The sequence below is a fragment of the Drosophila arizonae genome, chromosome 2 (assembly GCF_054131065.1).
Source record: "Drosophila arizonae isolate 15081-1271.41 chromosome 2, UAZ_ARI_1.0, whole genome shotgun sequence".
Taxonomy (NCBI): Eukaryota; Metazoa; Arthropoda; class Insecta; order Diptera; family Drosophilidae; genus Drosophila; species Drosophila arizonae.
In genome coordinates, this window is record NC_142922.1 from 6279187 (window position 1) to 6300604 (window position 21418).

A 21418-nucleotide genomic window follows, 5' to 3' on the forward strand; every position below is an offset into this window, starting at 1 on the left:
GGAGCCCAAGACAACAAATTCATTCGAATATACACTCGTTCACTTACACACTTACACACTCACACACACACACACTGATACAGCTCAATACGTATCGATGAATAGAAAGTTTAAGGAGCCATTATTTGGCTAGGATGGCTTTAAACTAAGCCGAACAGCAGCGCTTCCGCCAATTACTCTCGAATGCCTTTCAGTGACCTTCACACACGACTCCCGGCAGAGGCCGCGTCAATTTGACCGCCACAAACTGGCCAACAAACGGGCCAACGGGCCAACTGACAACATAATCATTTATCATACAAAAAATGGCATTTCTCCAGTGGCATATATGATTGCCAACGAAAGCCAGGCCAACAGCGAGGCCAGTTAACCTAGCAGCCTAGAAGCTGCTAAGGAGGCCGCCTGCATTCCCCACTCGATGGGCCATAAATCTGCAGCCATGGGCCAACGTTGCGATATGCGATATGGCAACCATTTGTCTAATTTTAATGGGCATGCTAATAGAGCCATTGGCTTGTCGAGTGGCCGGTCAGCCAGCGGATTGGTCAGCCAACACCTGCCCCTGGTCGCTCGCAGTCGACTCGAGTTTTAATTTATGTGCGGCAAAAAGTTTTTGGCTCATTAAATATACCTCAAAATGTTAAATGACTTACGAGCCACGCTAAAGCAGCCGCAACGAGATGTTGCAAACGATTGACTGCCGTCTACCCTCTGTCCTCTGCCCTCTGCCCTCTGCCCTCTGCCGTCTGGCGTCCGCCGTCTGGAACGTGCCACTGTCCTCGCCGTGCCCTGGCCAAAAAGCCAACTGCGGCAGTCATTGCATCATCATTTACTGAATTGCCGCTACGTGCGGCATTATCGGCCACAGCCAATCGCATTCGGCATCGCAATCTCAGCAGCCGGCCGGGCCTCTGTTTGCGATATCGATGAACGGACAAGTAAAGTCCCTGGTCTTGATTTTTAATAAGCTACATATGACCGGGAGTATTATATTTATTAAAATACATTTATGGGTATCTGCTTAAGAACTGAGTTGCCTAGTGGGACACAACTTGTCATCTATAGCTGCGTTTCAGTTTACTGTTTTCAAGTAAGGATATTGAAGCGGGTATTGATATTAATTTTTATTTATATTCAAATTATTTTAATTCTGTTTACTTAGTATTTATTTAAAATTAATCTTATTTTTATTATTCTTATTATTATTATTATTATTTTTTTTTTATTTTTTATTAATATTTAAATTTATATATTTTTATATATTTACATATGTTTTTCTATGTTTTTATTGATTTCCGTTTGTTTAATTATTTTTTGTTTTTTTTTTTATGTACTATACCTCTTAGTATTAAGTATTATTTTATATATATATATATATACATATATATATATATATATATATATATATATATATATATATATATATATATATATTTATATTTATATTATATAAATTAATTTATTTGCTTAATTTTGTGTATTATTAATCTTAATATTAATATTATTTTTTTTATTATTTTTATTTCTTTATTTAATTTTGTTCATTTAGTATTTATTATTATTTTTTTATTTTATTATTATTATGATTATTAAGTTTTTTTTTTCACTGGACTATAAAAAAAGTCATCAGGATGGATGGGCCAGCTCGATAAATTTCGCATTTCAAGTTCAAAATTTTATTTTTGCAAGCGCATTACCAATCGAAATCAAATCTGTCAACGTTTGCGTCGCTAATTGATAAGATTAGCGGTTGCAGTGCATGGAGCAACAATGAATAGATTTTGCTTAATTCACAGAACAACAAACAGCATGGAACAATCTACATAATTGACTGCTGCATCAAGATACATGTTAAGCTCCAATATCCCATCAGTGCATTATGTTAGCATTGATCATTCAAATCAGATACGCCGATTAGCTAATGCAAGACAGAGTAGTGGAAATTGTAGATAAATGTGTAATATGTTTAATCTGCTTGTCAACTAAGCTCACATCTAACCAGCAAAAGCTCAGCAACAGATAATTATATTTCCCATTTACTAAAAGCAAAATATTTGTTTTTTCAACAGAAAATTTGAAAAAATCAATAATATTATTTTAAAATCCTGTCAAAAGGCTTAGAAGCTCAATTTTAAAAATATCTAAAAATACAAATATACATATATAAATATATTCCTCATCACGGCCGTCTGTTTATCTAAATAAAATTTGAATTTGTATTATTATTATTTTTTTTTATAACTATGTTTCGATTTTATAATATATTATGCAGCTAAATTTTCAATATGAAACTTATTAATAATATTTGATAATAATTATCAACAATTAACAATAGATAATTATAGAGCTAAAAATAAAAAAATTTCATTTAAACTGAGAAAGTACCGTTGCTGTTCCCTCAAGTCAGGACATCTGCAAGTCGTTCACTTGCAGCCAAAGAAAAGCACAGAAAGTCTAGCTCGAATTCACGTTGATTTACTTCCGACGCGCATTATTCATTAATGGTGCGCATCAATGGGAAGAGCTGCGCTGCTTAGCAGTGTAGAATGACAAGTTCAGCTGAATTGGCTCATTTATTTCCTGCCCTCATTTGGCCTGACACTCCTGCTCAGGTTCAGGTAGTGGCGCAATGGCATAATAGACAAACAGCCACGGGGGAAATGGCCAATTCAATCAGGACAGCCAAGCAGAGAGGCCGACCGCTGCGCCACTGCTGACATATTCTCGCATGCAAAATGCATCATAAATATTTATGAGTGCACCGGAGGCACAGTCGACTGTTTTGCCTGCCTTAGTCTGCATTTGAATGCATTTATCATAACCAGCCAAAAATCGAATAAAATCGCATTTATTTTCAAAATACGAGCTGCACGAAAATATGGATGAGCTCAGCATATAATGGGGTTAGCTGCTAAAAGCAGAGCTCACACACTCACACACATACATCCACATAGCGCCAAATTGAATTTCAAACACAAGCCCAAAAGCCCCCTCAGCCCCCCAATCAGAGCCAACCCCTGCTACGCTTCCGTTGCTTCTAATTGTGAGTGTGTGTGTGTGTGTGTGAGAGTGTGGCCAAAACTATGATGCTGCTATTGCAATAGCAGTCAACACAATTTGTCAACCAGCAGCGGAGCTAGCGGGAACCAACTGAACAAAACTCGGCCACTCCCTGGGCCTCTGTCCGCCTGGCCAGTTAATGCAGTTGCTGGATGTGCTGCTTTTTACTGCTGATGGCAAAATAGTTGTTGATTTTGAAACAACAACTGAACAACGACTGCCACACAGCGGCCAAAGTTGTTTCTTTTTTTTTATACCCCTAACCCATTGAAAATGGGAAATCTGGGTATAATGGTTTTGTTGCAATGTATGTAACGGGCAGAAGAAATCATCGCAGACCCCATGAAATATATATATTTTTGATCAGGGCGATGAGCTGACTCGATATAGCCCTGTCCGTCCGTCCGTCCGTGCGTCGATCTCAGAAGTTATAAGAGCTAGAGAGCTTAAATTTGGCATGCATACTCGTGTGTACCATATGCAGTACAAGTTTATCACATTTTTTCGATAACTCGTCCGATAACTTCTTATCAAGAATAATCGAAAATTTGATTTTGTTTTTTCAGCCTAATTTGAACAGTTTTAGACCTAGAGACTTCAGATTTTCTGTGTATATACAGTTGATTGATACGGAGATTTTGTAATTTACAGATTTTGGATACCACGGCCCCCTTGCCACCAATTAAAAATTATTTCAAGTACTAGAGACATGCTCCGAAAGTTTCATACAGATAGTGTTACTACAAGAGAAATTATATAAGTAATAAGTTCTCATAATATTGCCGCAGTCGCTGCTAACTGGATCCGTGCGTATGCATGTGTGCATAAAAGAAGTACAGAATGAAGGCTTGAAGGGTTCAGGGTATCTCCTAGTCGAACAATCTCGACTAGAGCACTCTTACTTGTTTTTTTTTTTTTTTTGTTCCGCCCACCCTTTTTGCCTTTTTATTACGTTCTTCTTTAGTGAGGCTGCGGCGCAGTGCGTTTGCCGCTGATTGTTGTGCTGTAAATTGCATTTGCGGTCAACAAAGTGCAACAACAACAACACTGGCTTCATTTTGTTCTGTTTGCTAGCAAATTTTTCGTTGATTTCTGTTTCTGTTCCTGTTTCTCATTCTCATTTTCATTTTCATTTTCATTTGCTGTTTGTTTCATTTAAATTGCCATTAGGTGCGGCTTTGTGCCAACTTCTGCTCACACGCTGTGTCTGTCTGACTGTCTGTGTGCCCAATGGAAAAACCACAGCATTTGGGTTACGATTACATACACACACACATACACACACACAGTGTCACACACACAACAGCTGGTTAACATTTCCGGCTCTCTCTGTCTCTGTCTGCACTTACACATTTTTGTGCTCAATAATTTTCACTTTTTCCCCATAACTTTTCCAGCATGCACTAAATATTCAACAGCTTTCATTCCATCTATTCCACCGGTTGCAGCTGCTCTCAGCTTTGCTCACTTTGATTTCGTTTTCATTGCCTTCTTTTTTTCTTCGTTTTTATCGGGGAAATAGTGCTGGCTTGGTTTTTAATTAAAACAACAATGCGCCGCTTCACTCAGAGAAACCATTTTCACCTATCCATTGATCGGCTAACACCCCAAACACACACACACACACACATTCGAATGCAAACAGTATTATTGTATTGGCTGGGCAGCCAGCCAGTCAGTCGGTCAGCCAGAATGTTGTCGTCGTCCTCGTCGTTGTTGTTGTTGTTGTTGTTGTTTTTGTTGCTGTTGTTGTGTCTGTTGTTGTTGCAGTGTTTTACTTTTAACAATTTCATTTCAGTCTCACCCTCTGCCCGTCCCCTGCCTTTGTTTCCGAGCTTGTTTTGTGTGAAAAGTGATAAGTGAAATATGCTTTTCAGTTTTCAATTTAGTAGTTCAATGCAATTCCAATTGGATATTTGCAATGGGCAACGTTCAGCGCCCAAACAGTTGCCCCAGCTCCGCTGGATTGGCAAACTGCTGTTGCCAGTTAAAGGCGATGCACTCGCAAAATGTCGACAGTCAGCAGTCCTTTAATAATGCTTTTATTGCATAGATATAGAAATGGAAACCAAACAAAACAAATAAGGAAGATCTAGTCGAGACTGTTCGAATACGAGATTCCCTTAAATGGATCTGCACTTCTACATGTATCTATGTATCTATGTATCCATGTATCCATGTATCCATGTATCCATGTATCCATGTATCCATGTATCCATGTATCCATGTATCCATGTATCCATGTATCCATGTATCCATGTATCCATGTATCCATGTATCCATGTATCCATGTATCCATGTATCCATGTATCCATGTATCCATGTATCCATGTATCCATGTATCCATGTATCCATGTATCCATGTATCCATGTATCCATGTATCCATGTATCCATGTATCCATGTATCCATGTATCCATGTATCCATGTATCCATGTATCCATGTATCCATGTATCCATGTATCCATGTATCCATGTATCCATGTATCCATGTATCCATGTATCCATGTATCCATGTATCCATGTATCCATGTATCCATGTATTCATGTATCCATGTATCCATGTATTCATGTATCCATGTATCCATGTATCCATTTATCCATGTATCCATCTATCCATGTATCCATGTATCCATGTATCTGCACTCATTTTCACAAAAGCATTATACCCCGATATTCAATGAGCTCAGGGTATAAAGAGGTGGAAAAAACCAAAGTCCTTTGCGAGATTTGTGTGCAGAGCGAAATGCAGCTAACATTCAAGCAAAAGGTAGAGCCTGGTATAGTCTATCATTATGGTATGTACGCTCCCTTGGGAGGGGAAGCGGAGGGAAGTGAAAAGTGAATGCGGCGATGCATTGCATCTGCGTTTGCATTTGCCTATGTGGGCCATGGCATCGGTCCAGTTCTCTGAACTCGCCGGTTGTTTGCCCTGCTGTCGGCCACGCCCACGGCCCCAACCCTGCAAGCCAATTTAGAATGCTCGCGGACACCTCACGAGCACTTGACACTCTTTGTGTAACGGCGCCGCCAACGCCCCACCTGCCAGCCAAATATTTTTAATCCCTTTGACTCGACAGCGAGTGCAACACGAATGAAGTAGCAAGTGGGCGTAAAGCAAACATTTGCCAAGTCAACAGAGAAGGTGACTCCCAGCTAAATCGCCACTTTGCACAGTGTGCTCAAATATGTGTACATTCGATTATCATTGAGTAAATTTAAGTTGATCTCTTGATGTATTATGATTTGTACTTATATGGGTTGAGTCTATTACTGGCAAGCGCAAGAGTTATTATTTTGTTGATTATTTTTCTTAAGTATTTAGAGACTCGTCCCACTGTGCGCTTTGGACGGCGACAAGTTAGAGTTGAGCATGGCACAAAGGACAACCAGTTCGAACGACAGCAACAGGCACAGAAGTGCAGTCACAAACACACACACACTCTCTCTCTCTCTCTCTCTCTCTCTCTCTCTCTCTCTCTCTCTCTCTCTCTCTTACACCCACAATGCATTGCGAACTTGTGGCAGTCGCATTTCAGATGCCACAATGCGAATCATAGAAAATAGACTGCGCCAAATTGGAGCGAGACTAATGTCTGGGGGCAAAGTTCATGAGGCGGGTCATGTTTGTGGTCGCGGTTCGTGTCTTGTCGTACATTAGCAGTGACACGGCTCATTTGTGTTAATTTGAAAATGCTGACAACGGCAACGACTTGCTAATGAGCCCCGAAACCAATTTCGACTCAGCAGGCTCTGGCTCTCTCTTAAAGCAACAAAGTCGAAGTTCGAGGTGAAACCAAATATAATTTAGATCAGACATAGAATTGATATAATAGCGTGAAACGTATACTTTTTTTAAACCACAACCCAAATTCTCAGTACCAACTCAAAGCACCCAAAATGACATTTAAGAAACTACTTTTCGTTTGCATGGGTGAGTCGCCGAACAGCGGAGCCTCCACAGCAATCCATCCATTAATCCATCCGTCTCTGGTGCAGGCAACTCGTGCAGCTCGCCAATGGCCGAGACAATTATGCAGACGCTGATGGTGAAGACAAGCCTATACTGGGAGGTGGACAGTGCAGCGCTGCGCACCTGGAACATTGGCAGGCGACCGCACAAGCTGTGCCTCAAAGTCCTCCGAGAGCACGGACTGCGCTCCGATCACTTCTGCCGGCTGGTAATGCAAATGGAATGGTTACGAAAGGAAATCATTGTTAAGCTAAATGATTTTCTATTTGCTTTCCTCTCTCTGGCAGCTAACTGTGCAGGACTTTTATTACTTTGACTACATCATAGCCATGAATGAGCATATATTCAAGGAGCTGCTGCTCTGGGCGGATGCCAACCGGATTCTCCACACCTCACATGTCATAATGCTCGGCGCGTACGGGAAGAACGGCAAGAGCGTATCAATTATTGATCTGTCGCCGGTATGTTGAGATGAATGCTTCCCATTTACAGTTTGATTTTATTATGCGAACACAAATATTGTATGTTGCAGGCACGCAAACTTAAGGCCTTCAGAAATGCGTATTATCAAATCAAGGACTGCTGCAAGGAGCTCATACTCGGCGAGCAGGTCAGCATTGTGCGCTACGATGTACCCAGTACGGATGATGACGAAGAGGAGCACGCGTATCAGGAGAAAAATATGTCTCATGGAGACTCCACTGAAGGTCTCGATTCTCCCTATTCCCTGGCCGCCCCATGTCAAAAAAGCAGCTCGAAAAACTCTCTATCACCGTGTTCAGTGTGTTCCATAGGCATGCCCCAGTCGAATAGAAAGAAACTATGCCACAAGTGTGGCCAGAAGTTCTTGGCTCAGCTCTGAGCGCCAGCTTCGAATAGACTATTGACCATTTTGCTATCCTAAAAGACGAGTCCCAGCTTATACACAGCGGCCAATTGTTGATTATGAAATAAACGTAAAAGTGACTTTGATACGACAGCTATTTCAATTTATGCATATGCCATCGATCCGCGGCTAATTGGCTCAGAACACAGACTATAAAAGCCGCTGTCAGTGGTCAGACGGCACTGCTAGTCCGGACTACCTTGATGTGTGCTGACCCCCTCGCTCATCGCTGCGCAGCTGCTGAGCATGGAACGCAGCTTGTTGCCGCAGACATTGGACGCTGCCTGGCCTGCTAGTGGACTTGGGCCCAGATTCGAGGCCCAGGCGAGTGGCAATGGCTCCGTCCTGGATAATGTAAGTGCTACCTTTGGATATACACTTCGATAAAACACCTTAGAGAGGAGAGACTTTTATTTTTTATTTTAAAATTAAATAATTTTGAAAATATTTCATAAACATAAAATACATATTTAAAGATATAGAACAAATACATAGATATAATAAACAAAGAACTGTAAATTATGATATGTTTGGATAATCTGAAGAATATTTAATAAGACAAATTAATTTTTAAAATATTTCCTTTTATGATTTACTTTTGATTTAAATGCAAAATAAATATTTATTTATTATTTAATTTTTATTTTTTTAATATTTTTATTTTAAATTTTAAAAATATTTACTTTTATGATTTACTTAATTTAAGTACGAAATAAATATTTATTTATTATTTAATTTTTATTTATTTAATATTTTTATTTTAAATTTTAAAAATATCTACTTTGATGATTTACTTAATTTAAGTACGAAATAAATATTTATTTATTAATTAATTTTTATTTATTTAATATTATTATTTTAAATTTTAAAAATATTTACTTTTATGTTTTACTTGATTTAAGTAGAAAATAAATATTTATTTATTATTTAATTTTTATTTATTTAATATTTTTATTTTAAATTTTAAAAATATTTACTTTTATGATTTACTTGATTTAAGTACAAAATAAATATTTATTTATTATTTAATTTTTATTTATTCAATTTTTGTATTTTTATCTATCTGCATACAACAAATTTCACGCACTTCAAATTATTTAATACATATCAGGTTATCCCGAGGGTAACCCGAGGCTACATGCAGCTCTGGCCACGCCCTCTAATGTATGATAAATTTAATCAATAATAATCAATAGTTTCGTAATGCTTCATTCTCAAGTCATTTTGACTAAATTTCAATTTCATTTTGCAGGTGCTGCCGGATATGGCGCACCTGGTCAATCCATATTGGAGCCGCTTTGCGCCGATGGATGCCACAATGAGCAAGATTCTGGGCCTGTTCACGCTGGCCATCATGATCATCTCGTGCTGCGGCAACGGAGTGGTTGTCTACATCTTTGGCGGCACCAAGTCGCTGCGCACGCCCGCCAATCTGCTCGTCTTGAATCTGGCCTTCTCGGACTTTTGCATGATGGCCTCACAGTCGCCGGTCATGTTGGTCAATTTCTACTACGAGACATGGGTCTTGGGTCCGCTGTGGTGCGATATTTATGCAGTGTGTGGCTCAATGTTTGGCTGTGTTTCGATTTGGTCCATGTGCATGATCGCCTTCGATCGCTACAACGTCATTGTGAGGGGCATCAATGGAACGCCCATGACAATCAAGCTGTCCATCATGAAGATTCTGTTCATTTGGCTGATGGCCACGTTCTGGACCATAATGCCCCTGATCGGCTGGAGCAGCTACGTGCCGGAGGGGAATTTAACCGCCTGCAGCATTGACTACATGACCAGGCAATGGAATCCACGCTCCTATCTCATAACATACTCGATATTCGTCTACTATGTGCCGCTGTTTCTCATCTGTTATTCGTACTGGTTCATAATTGCGGTAAGTGTGCGAGTCAGTAGACGTTTCCCCACCTCCCCACCAACAAGCCAATTTCCAGGCCGTGGCAGCACACGAGAAGGCCATGCGTGAGCAGGCCAAGAAGATGAACGTCAAGTCGTTGCGCAGCTCGGAGGACTGCGACAAGAGCGCCGAGGGCAAATTGGCCAAGGTGAGACGGCAGTAATTCATTTGAGACCGTCTCACATTTCATTATCCACCCAGGTGGCATTGACGACTATTTCGCTGTGGTTTATGGCCTGGACACCGTACCTGGTCATCTGTTACTTTGGCCTGTTCAAGATCGAGGGACTGACCCCGCTCACCACCATTTGGGGCGCCACATTTGCCAAAACCAGCGCCGTCTACAATCCCATTGTTTACGGCATAAGGTAAGACGGGGCGCAGCACTTGAGAGAGAACCTCTAATGTATTTATTTATTTATATAAGTCATCCCAAGTATCGAGTGGTGCTCAAAGAGAAGGTATATCTTATCTATCTATCTTATCGCTTATCTTATCTTAGTTTATTCTCTTTCTTCTCTTATCGTCTTGCGTAGTGCCCCTTCTGTGTTTGCGGCAATACTGATGAGCCCAAGCCCGATGCTCCCGCTGGGGACACAGATACCACATCAGAGGCGGAATCAAAGGCCTAAATATGTATATGTAAAAAATTCTAAAATGCTCTGCAAGTGCCTACAAAAGGCAACAAATGTAAAAAAAAAAAAAAAAAAAAAAAAAAAAAAAAAAATTATAATAGATGATGATGAGAATAGAGTCTTTAAATACGGGAATTATGTAATCAAAAAAAAAACGTTAGGTTCTCTTTTAAAGTCTTATTTTAGCATTAAGTCAAAATCCATTCGACGCATATAGTATAAACAAGTAAGAAGGTTGCAGTCGGGCGTTACCGACTGCGGAATACTCATTCACATCCCATCAACAATTTAGTAGTTAAGTTTCGTTCTAATACTGTAGAATATACAGGTTTTTCCGATTTGCCACGCCCCAACTGGGCGTAGACACCTCATTTTTGGTCAGTTTTTAGAAAGAGATAACGTTACCCTAACTGCAAAGTTTGAATGCTTACCCTAAAAAATGTGAAAATTACAGGGTATTTTTCGATATGCCACGCCCCTAAAGAGGCGTAAAAATTATTTTTGGGGAATCGATAGAGGAGGCTACCAGTAACTCAACTATCCAAATTTGAAGCTTCTAGCTATTATACTTTAGGAGATATAAACTTTTGCGGTTTGCCACGCCCCCTGTGGGCGGACATATATCCGACAAAACTTTTTGGTCTTGGGTGATCAGTCCGAGTATATATACAAAATTTGAGGTCTCTGCCATCAATAGTGTCCAAAATATAGGAGAATTTAAAAATCACTATATCTTCAGGTCCGATTTGCCACGCCCCCAACGGGCGTAGACTTATAATTTATCTTCAGACTTTATAGAATCATACCATTAGCTGACGTGCAAAATTTCAGCATTCTAGGTTTACAACTTTAGGAGATACAGTTTTATCCGATTTGCCACGCCCCCAATGGGCGTAGATATATCAGCCATAGCTCGTGATCTTGGGTGGTCAACGCGGACCTACATACCAAGTTTCAGCTTTCTAGCTCTTCAACAAACATGATTTCTGGTATATCGGAAAATGCATTTTCCGATTTGCCACGCCCCTAGTGGGCGGATCGGGAAAATTTTAACACTTTATAAATCGGAGATATACACGAGTATGTGTTCCAAATTTCAAGTCTCTAGCTTCAATAGCGCCGAAATAGATTGTGTTCATACGGACAGACGGACGGACGGACAGACGGACAGACGGACAGACGGACGGACAGCAAGACGGACATTGCACAAAACCAATATACTGATTCACTTTCGTGAATGAGTATAAATATATGCTAAAATGTATAAAGTTCAAAAATATTTTAATTTGGGCAAAAATTTAAATAGTTTACCCTTCTCATACCCATATAAGTTTGCCATATAATTTAAAGCTTTGAAGTGCTATAAAACTACGAAGTAGGGCTCTCGGTTTTTCTAAAGCTTTCAAGCTTTTGGTACTCGAAAATTTAACCTTTTAACACCATTAAGAGCGTCAGTTGAAAGTTAAATTGGATTAGAAAATAATTATCTATATATTTGTAAGCTAAAGTTGACTACGCTCCAAGCTCGGGAATCTTGTCAATGCCAGGAAAATTACGTCACGCGAACATTGACTTAACATACGAGGAGCTGAACGAGCTGATTCCCACTCCGTCAGATCCCGTTTGTTTCATCTGCCTTGGCCCAGATTTGAGCGACGTTAATGTCGCTATTTGCTCTGACTGCTGCGTCTTTCGTTTAATGATGATAATTACTCAGTTATATTCGCCACACGGCCCCGCCCCCCTGGGCCCAACCCCTCACATTCGGTCTAATGAGCATGTACACACACACGCACACACGCACACAGAGACAGTGCCATGGCAGTCGCATGCACACCCACTCGAGAGTCTAATTAGAATACAACAAAGCAAGCAAGAAGCAAAGCTAAATTTTTGCCCGTCAGCAATTTGGCCAAAAGTTCATCAGATTGCGCCACCAAGTGCTGATTCTCTGGCGCTGACGACTCTCATCTCACAGACATACGTGGCTGAGGCAGCCCAAGATGTGCCCAAGGTGCAGCAGCCGCACCCAACCAGTGAAGACTACAGCCATGCGTCTGGATCGAGCATTTATTTGTGACAGCCGGCTCTGGATTTCAATTACTTGACAGATAATTGCATGTGGCGCCCACTCCACTACCAGAAAAGCGTCGGGCGTGACGCACCCGACCTGGCCCAGTGCTGGCCGGCCAGCTCGCCCACGGAGGCCATGGCCAGGCCCTGAAGTGTGCTCACGCAGTTGTTGTACTCGGCGACCTGCTTGTTGGCCCTCAGCTGCGTCTCGCAGCCCTTCAGTCCCACCAGAAATGTGTCCAAGACATAGGCGCCATCCTGCTGGGCCTCTGCCGTGGGCGGCAGCTTTTCCTCGATCGCTGCACGCAATGTCCTCTCCGCTACGACGCCTCGCTGCAGTGTCAGCTCAATGGACACATCCTGCGCCTTAGCCAGCACCTGTGGAGACAAATTGGATAGTTCCGAACTCTGTTGAGCGATGCGAATGCAACTCCTACCAGGCACATCCAAACTGAGATCACAATCACCGTTGCCGTTGTCGACATTCTCTGTGTGCGTTCACTCGCCAACTGTTAATCTCCGTGTCAGCAGCATCTGTTATATCTTATCTGGCCGGGCGTTCGGTTAGATAAAAACAATGTTGTAAAATCGCTTGTAAAGGCGCGCTCATATATCTCACGGCACGACATCGCGACGAGGCGTCGTTAACAGCTTTAACCCAGTTAAGTTTTTATAGGCGCTCAGATTTGCTGTTTCTGTTTCTAATATAATCGCTTATCAGCGGGCAACGGAAATGCTAAAAGGTAGCTAATTGCTTCTAATTCAACAGCTAAGCTTATGTAAATATATATATATAAGCACATACATATATATAGATATCACCTCTGCTATCAGGTGAGAAAAGCACACACATAAAAAAAATAGAAACGGATGTGAGTCAAAGCAACTAAGATTTCAGTGCTGCTCCACAATGGCCAGCTTCATTTTGGCTAAAGTGACAGCACGTAAGCCTTGTCCTGGCCACGCCCACGCGCAAGTCACCGAACAACAAAACAAGCCAAAAACAACAACAACATGAAGCTGCTGCCTGCTTTTTGGGGCGCAACTTTTGCATACAAATCCGCAAGCCCAAAAACAAATTTACATACATGGAGCCAGCGCCCGCTGCCCCCCGCTGTCATGTTTTTTTTTTTTTTTTACTTATTTACTTTCTGTTTGTCTTTTTTTCGCTCTTGTTTTGCTAACCAATTTCTGCATACATTTGGCAGTGCGGCTGCTTTTGCTATGTCCACTTCGAGCACTTGAAATGGCGCAACTTTTGCATTACCAGCAGAAGGGGGCGCGCAGTGGGCGTGGCTGGCTGTGCCACAAAACTTAGCAAGGCTCATGCCAAGCCACACACACACACACTGGCATATTTGTTGTAATGACACAAACAAGAAAACCCGAGTTTCAATCTTGGGGCAAATATTTCAATTAAGTGACAAAACTTTGCACTCGCCTTGATCCTTGTAATTCGCCTTGTCATTGTTTTGTATGTGTGTGTGTGTGTGTGTGTGTGGGTGTGGCAGTGCGACATGGCCAACGGCTGTTTCAAAATTTACATTTAATTACATATTTGAATTTGAATTTGAATTTGAATGTGCTTTACCGCATTTGAAAGCGCCAACGAGGCGTATGCGTCATTTGGCCCAATCTGCCATCGGCTTCTGGAGGGCTTCTGGTCATTTGCGGCAAATCTTTGGCTCGTTAAGCCAAACCATTTAATCCCCTTTAATGCCAACAGTTCCCCCAGCCGAAATTCATGCAGCCGCACCAACAACGCCAGATATTGAATGAGGACATAACTACGACAATGATAAGTGCAACTGCATTGGCCACATAAATCAACATTGGTTTGCCAGACGGTCACTCAATGGGCCACTTTGGGCTGGGTATGCGCTCGCAGTCATGCACTGAGCGGCAACATCTAGGGAAGTAAGGGACAGGCACAGCGCCAAGGCAAAATTGAGCTGCCCATTTTCACAATGTTCAAGCGAAGAGCAAAAAAGAGCCAGAAGGCTGGAGCTGGGTGGTGGCGCTGGTGGAACAGTGGAGAAATGCCGCAAAGGCGAGCAAATAAAGTGAAGGAATTCAAATATTTGGCCAAAATGCGTCAAGTTTTTACTGGGCCAGCTCGAGGACAGTTCTGAGCTGAACTGCGCAACATTAGCCCCTCGAATAGCTCTCCACTACAAAAAAGAAAAAAAGAAAATAAGGCACGCACAGAAGGAACAAAATATTTGCACCCGAATCCCCCTCGAATCGCTCGCATTGAACTCTGACGAATTTCGTAACGCTGCGAATTTAATAAAGTACAGCTATGCAAAACACTTGCGCCAGTGGGGCAGCGCGGGGCCACATCAAAGCGGGCTCTGGCCAGGGGCCAAGGACACAACTTGTAAAGCTTGGGTGCTTTGAAAAAGGTTTATTTAAAGTATATCGAATCTATGCTGGTGTATTGCACTTAAAGTATGTTGGTTTGTTGTTGTTCGGGTGGTTCCAATGGAGTCGTCTTAGATCTGGACTGGGCCGGCTGCTACTGCGGCTGCAGTGGTGGCAGCCAGACGTGCCTGCCACTCGTCATCGATGAGCTTCAGGTCGTTCTTGGCGGTGGTCAGGGCGGGCTTGACGCAACGGATCTGCAGCCAGGGCAGCGTCGCGGTATTGCAGTTGGCGAACGCGAGCTCGGCATTGGCCAGCACATCGAGGACGCGCTCGGACAAGTCGGCGGGGAAATTGGGCTGGTTGAGCAGACGATCTGCCTCCTTCTGCAGAACTATGGACTGGAAGAAGGAGGAGACAGAGAAGCCGCCAAAAGGCGCTGCCGCTGGTGGTGCGACGGCAGCAGGTCCGGCCGGAGCTCCACCAACAACGGCACCCGCTCCGGGCGCAGCTCCACCAAAAACTCCATTCAGATATGGATTAAATGCAGCCGCGAAAGGATTGGCACCCGCAAAGGGACCAAAGGCCTACGAAAAAGAATTCCTCAATCAGTCAAAATGCCAAAAAGGTGTCTCAGCTTTATTGATTTACCTGGGCATTGATGCAAGCGACGCTGGCGACGAGTAAAACAATTGCGAATTTCATTTTAAGGCGATTCGATTCGTTTTGTTCTGAGTTGGGCTCAGTCGTAGTAGTTTCAGAGAGACTAATATCTGGTCAGGCATTGGAATGGTCTTATATACACATAATTAGCCTGCAATTCAGCTCGCTTATCTTGGCCCTGGCAATTGAACTGATTTACATGCTCTAATGTTTGTTTATCAAATGTAGCGGCGTAATCCCCATTTCTAGGGCTTATCTATTAAGATAGTGGCAAAAGCTGAGCGGATCGCAAAAATTGTCGAGTCACTAAATGACGTCAGGTTTCATACATAATTTCTAATATTATTATTAATCATATCCTTTTTACTTTCTCTTTCCCTCTCCCTCTCTCTCTCTTTCAGCCTCTTTCTCTCTATCTCTGCCTCTCTCTCTCTCTCTCACACACACACTCTCTCTCTATCTGTCTTCCAGAAATAAAATTTGCAATGATTCATAATTTGTTTTTTATTTACAGCTTTTTCTGCAAGTAAACAAATACAAAGAAATGAGAATACTGAGTAAACAAATTAATTAAAAACTATGCAAATATCATGATATTTCCAGAATATTTTTGAGATAGAAATTTACATATTTAAAAAAAAAAAATTATATGCATATAATTATCATAGCCAGCGAATATAGAAAAGAATACAATGTGTAACACTTTTTCGTGTTTTTTTCATCATTTGTTGATATCTCTACGTGCTTAACACAAAACAGAAAACATATATTTATCTATGCATGTGGCTTATATATGCACGCTGATAAAAAGACAAACAAACAAAATTATGGATTAAAAATAGATTTTTAATGATTCGGCAGGCTGTTAACTTAACATTTGAGTAAAAGAATTCATAAACTAACAGCCTGTTTTCAATCAAATTGCCGTTGGGTTCTTGCAAGCTTGACAAATATTTGAATTTTACAGCTCTTTAATAAGCTTTCAGCAGTAAGTCTACAGAAACTCAAAAGCTTTAACCAGAAATTTTTGTAATTTGCACTTAAACTCAAAGGTGAAAAATGACAAGATTGTGTATAATATTTTCGTTCGGCTAAGAATATTACTAAAAAAATATTAATTTATTATTAATATTCATTACAAATTAAAATTCTCGCGCCAAAATAAATATCGATTGTTTTACCATAGTGAGCGACTGTTAACCCGATATGGCTATGTTAACTAACATAAGTGTATTATGTTAACGCAAAGTGAGCAGCTAATGAACAGTATCGGTATCGATGTTTATGGCATCACTAAAATTTTTGTACACAGCAAAAAATCGATTTAGTTCGACGAGGAAAAACGACCCCCGCGTCCAACACACCAGCCCCAAGCCAGAGGGAGATTAGTAGTAGTAACGACAGTCCTTCAAACATTACGCAGTCAATCGTCGGGCAATACTCCAAGGTTTGCCCAGCAGAGAGTAAAAGAAAAAGAAGTGTGAAGATAACACAGAACGTGCAGCGCAAACAAAACGAGTGAAAGTGCAAAATTATAACATAAATCTATGCTACTGGCGTTTTCAACAATTTCTTCCAGCCAGTAACAGCCTCAGTCAACGTCAGCCCCCGTAGCACCCAGCACCGAGAATCGAGCGTTTCCACCCCCAACAATAAAAAAAAAGAGTGCACGCCGCGTAAGTCGTCCAAACGTTAAAAATAGATACGCATCGTAGTTGGGCAGAGAAATCAAAATCAGTTGGTTTTTTTTTTTATCATTTACTGATAGTTTGTGGGTTATTAAATAAATTGAAGCATTAACAGGCAAGTCAACTAACTCAAACCCGTTCACAGCAACCGCGTCGTTGACATCGAGCCACACAAGCCCCAACAACAACAACAAAAACAACAGCAACACGATGGCGTTCGCTGGACTAAAGAAACAGATCAACAAAGCCAACCAGTATATGACGGAGAAAATGGGCGGTGCGGAGGGCACCAAGCTGGATATGGACTTTATGGATATGGAGCGTAAGACGGACGTGACCGTGGAACTGGTGGAGGAGCTGCAGCTGAAGACCAAGGAATTTCTGCAGCCAAATCCAACGGCGCGTGCCAAAATGGCCGCCGTGAAAGGCATCTCGAAGCTGTCGGGACAGGCTAAGTCCAATACGTATCCCCAGCCTGAAGGTCTGTTGGCTGAATGCATGTTGACTTATGGTAAGAAGCTCGGCGAGGACAACAGCGTGTTCGCGCAGGCGCTCGTCGAATTCGGCGAAGCGCTGAAACAAATGGCCGACGTCAAGTATTCGCTGGACGACAACATCAAGCAGAACTTTTTGGAGCCCCTGCATCATATGCAGACCAAAGACCTTAAGGAGGTCATGCACCATCGAAAGAAGCTGCAGGGCCGGCGTCTCGACTTTGACTGTAAACGTCGCCGACAGGCCAAAGATGATGAAATTCGTGGTGCTGAGGAGAAGTTCGCCGAGTCATTGCAGTTGGCGCAAGTAAGCATGTTCAATTTATTGGAGAACGATACTGAACATGTCTCACAACTCGTGACCTTCGCTGAAGCACTTTACGATTTTCACTCTCAGTGCGCCGATGTACTGCGTGGCCTGCAGGAGACGCTACAGGAGAAACGTGCCGAGGCTGAGAGCCGGCCACGCAATGAATTTGTGCCCAAGACGCTGCTCGATCTGAACTTGGACGGCGGTGGCGGCGGCCTCATTGATGACGGCACGCCGTCCCACATTAGCTCGAGCGCCTCGCCGTTGCCCTCGCCGATGCGCTCGCCCGCCAAGTCAATGGCCGCGACACCGCATCGCCAGCAGCAGCCATGCTGCCAGGCCCTCTACGACTTCGATCCCGAGAACCCAGGCGAACTGGGCTTCAAGGAGAACGACATCATAACGCTCCTCAATCGCGTCGACGACAATTGGTACGAAGGTGCCGTCAATGGCCGAACCGGCTACTTCCCCCAGTCGTACGTGCAGGTGCAGGTCCCCCTGCCCAATTAGATTGCCTGCATGTTGATCATAATAACAAACTGAATGTTGGTTTCGCAGCTTGGCACATAGTATAAATGCAAAAAGAGATGCAGACAATTGTAGATGGTTATATATGGTTAGAGTTACGATTACGGCTTAGCTAGCACAGCACCTTCATGTGGCCATAAAAACATCTATTGAAACGGCGCAAATGCGAAACAAAAAATAATAAAACAAAAAAAAAAAAAAAAGGAAAAATGAAAACAAACTAAATTAAATGCGAAATTTTACCAGTTGGCAAAACAATAACTACAAATTATTAATTACAATTAAATTAAAGTATGTAATTATGTATGTACTACAAACTACATTTTCAAATGTTACGAAATTAATATGAACTTTCCATGCGTTTCCAATTTAAGAATTGCTCTCCTTTGAATCACACTTCTTATTGCTATATGAACAGCGGAAACACAATAAGCAATATATATATGTATAAAGTATATATATATATATATATATATATATATATATATATATATATATATATATATATATATATATATATATATATATATATAAATAACGAAGGGAAACATGTCAATCCAACATATTAATTAGCTAGATATCCATACTACATACTTACATAGATACGTTGCGAGTCTTTTGCTTTCTCACTTGATTGTTGTAATTTCTAATTTGTACTTTCCATTGCGCTCTCTATCCAAATTCTATATAGTATACCTAAAGCTACCTACCTAAAATATATGTATATATATATTTGCATATATATATATATATATATATAGATACCTATTATTAACCTATATATATTTATTGTATACTCCTAACTGATATTTGTGCAAATACAATACTCCCCACACTCTATCCCCTTGGGCGGCATATTAGCCGTCCGCATGTTCGTTGTAAAATTTAAAGAATTTTTGTCAAATTCAAGGATGTAATACGATAACAGAAGTTGATATCCTACATTTTTGCTCCTTTTTATGTGTGTTGTTTTTTGTTATTTATATACATAACTATTACATAAAAGAAAACAAAACAAAACAAAAAAAAAAAATATATATATATATAAATATAGATATATTTATTAAGCATATTATCTACATGTATATTTATTATTATGTATTTATTATAACTTATACTGAGCGGCAGCGTTAATACAACAATTATTATATTGATAATAACAACAACAATGTAATGAATAATGAACAACGTAACGGAATCCTCCTAAGCAAAAGCAGCATATAACTAGTTAAAATTTGAACATAATTATTACTATAAACGCGTTGATAATAACTGTTAACATAAGCGACAACTCTAAAACCAGTCAAGTCAAGTCAAGTCGAAGCATAGCAAAGAGAATTCAATTACTAACCAAAATGCAAAATGAGTTTACTAACAATAAATTTCTAGAAGAATATGTATATCTACCCGTAAAAGTATCTGTATCTGTATCCGAAAGCAGACGAGTCAAGCCCCATAGAATACATAGAATGGTGCATACCAAGCGATATACATGCCAACACGAATGTATATAAGCAGCCGTATACACAATTATATATTTACTGATAATAAATTAGTTAATGAGCGAAGAAAAAAAAAAAAATCAAATTTAATTTGCGAACGCAAATATAAAACTTGCGACATTTGCCAAACATTTCCAGGCGGCAGCCCCATTTAGAGATTTTGGCTCGACCGGCCGAGGCAAACGCGAATGATTTTATTTTTAATAAATTTTTTTGTTTTTGTTTTTTTTTGATGCATTGATGGGCGGCAAGAATAAAACAATAATAATTGTAATTATGCATTTGTGTGGTGGAAAAGGATATAAAAAATAATATATATATATACATATATACATAACTACATACATACAAAGAATACAACAAACTATATAAGAATAACGCTAAAAACTGAAACCCTAATTTATGCAAAACAAACAAAAACTTAAAAACAAAAACAATAATTGAATACATTTAATTTTCAATGTGTCTTTCGTTCAAAATCAAAAACAAAACAAACAAAAAAAAAAAAAAAAGAAAAGAAAAACCGAATTTGTGTTTTGTTATTTGCACGTTGACCTTAAACCGAGCAATGCAACCTTACCATTCCGCCCCATTGTCATCCGGCTTAGCCTTGGCCCAGCCCCGAGGTCTTAATATGAATGTTGCGTAACATTGACTCGGATGCTGCACAGGAATGAGATCCGACAGAGCGACATCGTCGTCGTCGACGGCGCCACAGAGAAAGCAGAGCAAAAACGAAAAGCGCATTGAAATGTTCGATTTTTCCACACAGAACGTAGTGGCACAGATGACGTATCTAAATCCGAACCCAACCCAGCCCAAAGAGTAAGACGACCCAGTTGGAATGACATTGAAACGTGACGCAACACCCCCTGCGCATATCATCATCCATTGAGGTCACGATTCCACCCTTGCCAACGAATACCTCTGTGTGAGCAAGTTCATCTTGAATGGGGTTGCGTCTGCTCCAACGTTGACTACCCAAACACAAACTGATTTGTCCCACTCGGCTCGGAAATAGATACGGAAATTGAATTACTCATAAATTTTTCTACTTTTACACCACAAATCACGCTTTTCTTTATTTTTTAATTCCCTGCATTTTTGAATTTATAATAAAATATTTGAAAAGCAAGCTGCAAGCAAATAAAATGATTTTACAATTAAAAATTTTTAATTCAGTTGGTTTAGAATGTTTTTATTAACTTATAAAACAAATAATATTATATATATTTTAGATTCTGCATATTTATAGGCTTTAGTAAAGTTAGAATTTGTTGTGTAATTTTCAAATATAAATATATATAAACATATATATATTTTTTAAATGT

The 21418-nt window shown here is 40.5% G+C and overlaps 5 protein-coding genes across 6 annotated transcripts; 3 read left to right on the forward strand and 2 right to left on the reverse strand.

The window, feature by feature from the left end:
• The first annotated feature begins 6803 nt into the window (after positions 1–6803).
• On the forward strand, positions 6804–8004 carry LOC108608998 (low molecular weight phosphotyrosine protein phosphatase 1). Its single transcript, XM_018000663.2, has 4 exons — positions 6804–6993; positions 7059–7240; positions 7320–7493; positions 7565–8004. The coding sequence occupies exons 1-4, from the start codon at positions 6960–6962 to the stop codon at positions 7892–7894; spliced, it is 720 nt and encodes a 239-aa protein (XP_017856152.1). The 5' UTR covers positions 6804–6959; the 3' UTR covers positions 7895–8004.
• Positions 8005–8122: 118 nt separating this feature from the next.
• Rh2 (Rhodopsin 2) lies at positions 8123–10569 on the forward strand. The gene is made up of 6 exons (XM_018000662.2): positions 8123–8272; positions 9171–9809; positions 9868–9978; positions 10032–10198; positions 10258–10291; positions 10367–10569. The coding sequence occupies exons 1-6, from the start codon at positions 8165–8167 to the stop codon at positions 10460–10462; spliced, it is 1155 nt and encodes a 384-aa protein (XP_017856151.1). The 5' UTR covers positions 8123–8164; the 3' UTR covers positions 10463–10569.
• Positions 10570–12521: 1952 nt separating this feature from the next.
• On the reverse strand, positions 12522–13132 carry LOC108608999 (uncharacterized). The gene is made up of 2 exons (XM_018000665.2): positions 12976–13132; positions 12522–12916 (listed from the first exon to the last, which is right to left on the reverse strand). Exons 1-2 carry the CDS (start codon positions 13021–13023, stop codon positions 12602–12604), a joined length of 363 nt encoding a protein of 120 aa, XP_017856154.1. The 5' UTR covers positions 13024–13132; the 3' UTR covers positions 12522–12601.
• Positions 13133–14925: 1793 nt separating this feature from the next.
• Positions 14926–15713, reverse strand: LOC108621024 (uncharacterized). The gene is made up of 2 exons (XM_018018109.2): positions 15554–15713; positions 14926–15489 (listed from the first exon to the last, which is right to left on the reverse strand). Exons 1-2 carry the CDS (start codon positions 15605–15607, stop codon positions 15034–15036), a joined length of 510 nt encoding a protein of 169 aa, XP_017873598.1. The 5' UTR covers positions 15608–15713; the 3' UTR covers positions 14926–15033.
• Positions 15714–16797: 1084 nt separating this feature from the next.
• On the forward strand, positions 16798–18795 carry EndoA (SH3 domain containing GRB2 like, endophilin-A). 2 transcript variants are annotated; one of them, XM_089463223.1, is made up of 3 exons: positions 16798–16813; positions 16878–17241; positions 17399–18795. In XM_089463223.1, the coding sequence occupies exon 3, from the start codon at positions 17464–17466 to the stop codon at positions 18565–18567; it is 1104 nt and encodes a 367-aa protein (XP_089319349.1). In that variant the 5' UTR covers positions 16798–16813; positions 16878–17241; positions 17399–17463; the 3' UTR covers positions 18568–18795. The 2 variants fall into 2 exon arrangements, with proteins under 2 accessions (XP_089319349.1, XP_089319348.1); XM_089463222.1 differs by lacking the exon at positions 16798–16813 and having other exon boundaries at positions 16860–17241.
• Positions 18796–21418: the final 2623 nt, after the last annotated feature.

Bases quoted from the DNA above. Each gene is read 5' to 3' on its own strand.
- LOC108608998 (XM_018000663.2), top strand. From the start codon at position 6,960: ATGACATTTAAGAAACTACTTTTCGTTTGCATGG. The intron at 6,994-7,058 runs GTGAGTCGCCGA...TCTCTGGTGCAG, and splicing joins ACTACTTTTCGTTTGCATGG to GCAACTCGTGCAGCTCGCCA. The intron at 7,494-7,564 runs GTATGTTGAGAT...TGTATGTTGCAG, and splicing joins CAATTATTGATCTGTCGCCG to GCACGCAAACTTAAGGCCTT.
- EndoA (XM_089463223.1), top strand. From the start codon at position 17,464: ATGGCGTTCGCTGGACTAAAGAAACAGATCAACAAAGCCAACCAGTAT.
- Rh2 (XM_018000662.2), top strand. From the start codon at position 8,165: ATGGAACGCAGCTTGTTGCCGCAGACATTGGACGCTGCCTGGCCTGCT. The intron at 9,810-9,867 runs GTAAGTGTGCGA...GCCAATTTCCAG, and splicing joins CGTACTGGTTCATAATTGCG to GCCGTGGCAGCACACGAGAA. The intron at 9,979-10,031 runs GTGAGACGGCAG...TTATCCACCCAG, and splicing joins CCGAGGGCAAATTGGCCAAG to GTGGCATTGACGACTATTTC.
- LOC108608999 (XM_018000665.2), bottom strand. From the start codon at position 13,023: ATGTCGACAACGGCAACGGTGATTGTGATCTCAGTTTGGATGTGCCTG. The intron at 12,917-12,975 runs GTAGGAGTTGCA...TTGTCTCCACAG, and splicing joins TCTCAGTTTGGATGTGCCTG to GTGCTGGCTAAGGCGCAGGA.
- LOC108621024 (XM_018018109.2), bottom strand. From the start codon at position 15,607: ATGAAATTCGCAATTGTTTTACTCGTCGCCAGCGTCGCTTGCATCAAT. The intron at 15,490-15,553 runs GTAAATCAATAA...TCTTTTTCGTAG, and splicing joins TCGCTTGCATCAATGCCCAG to GCCTTTGGTCCCTTTGCGGG.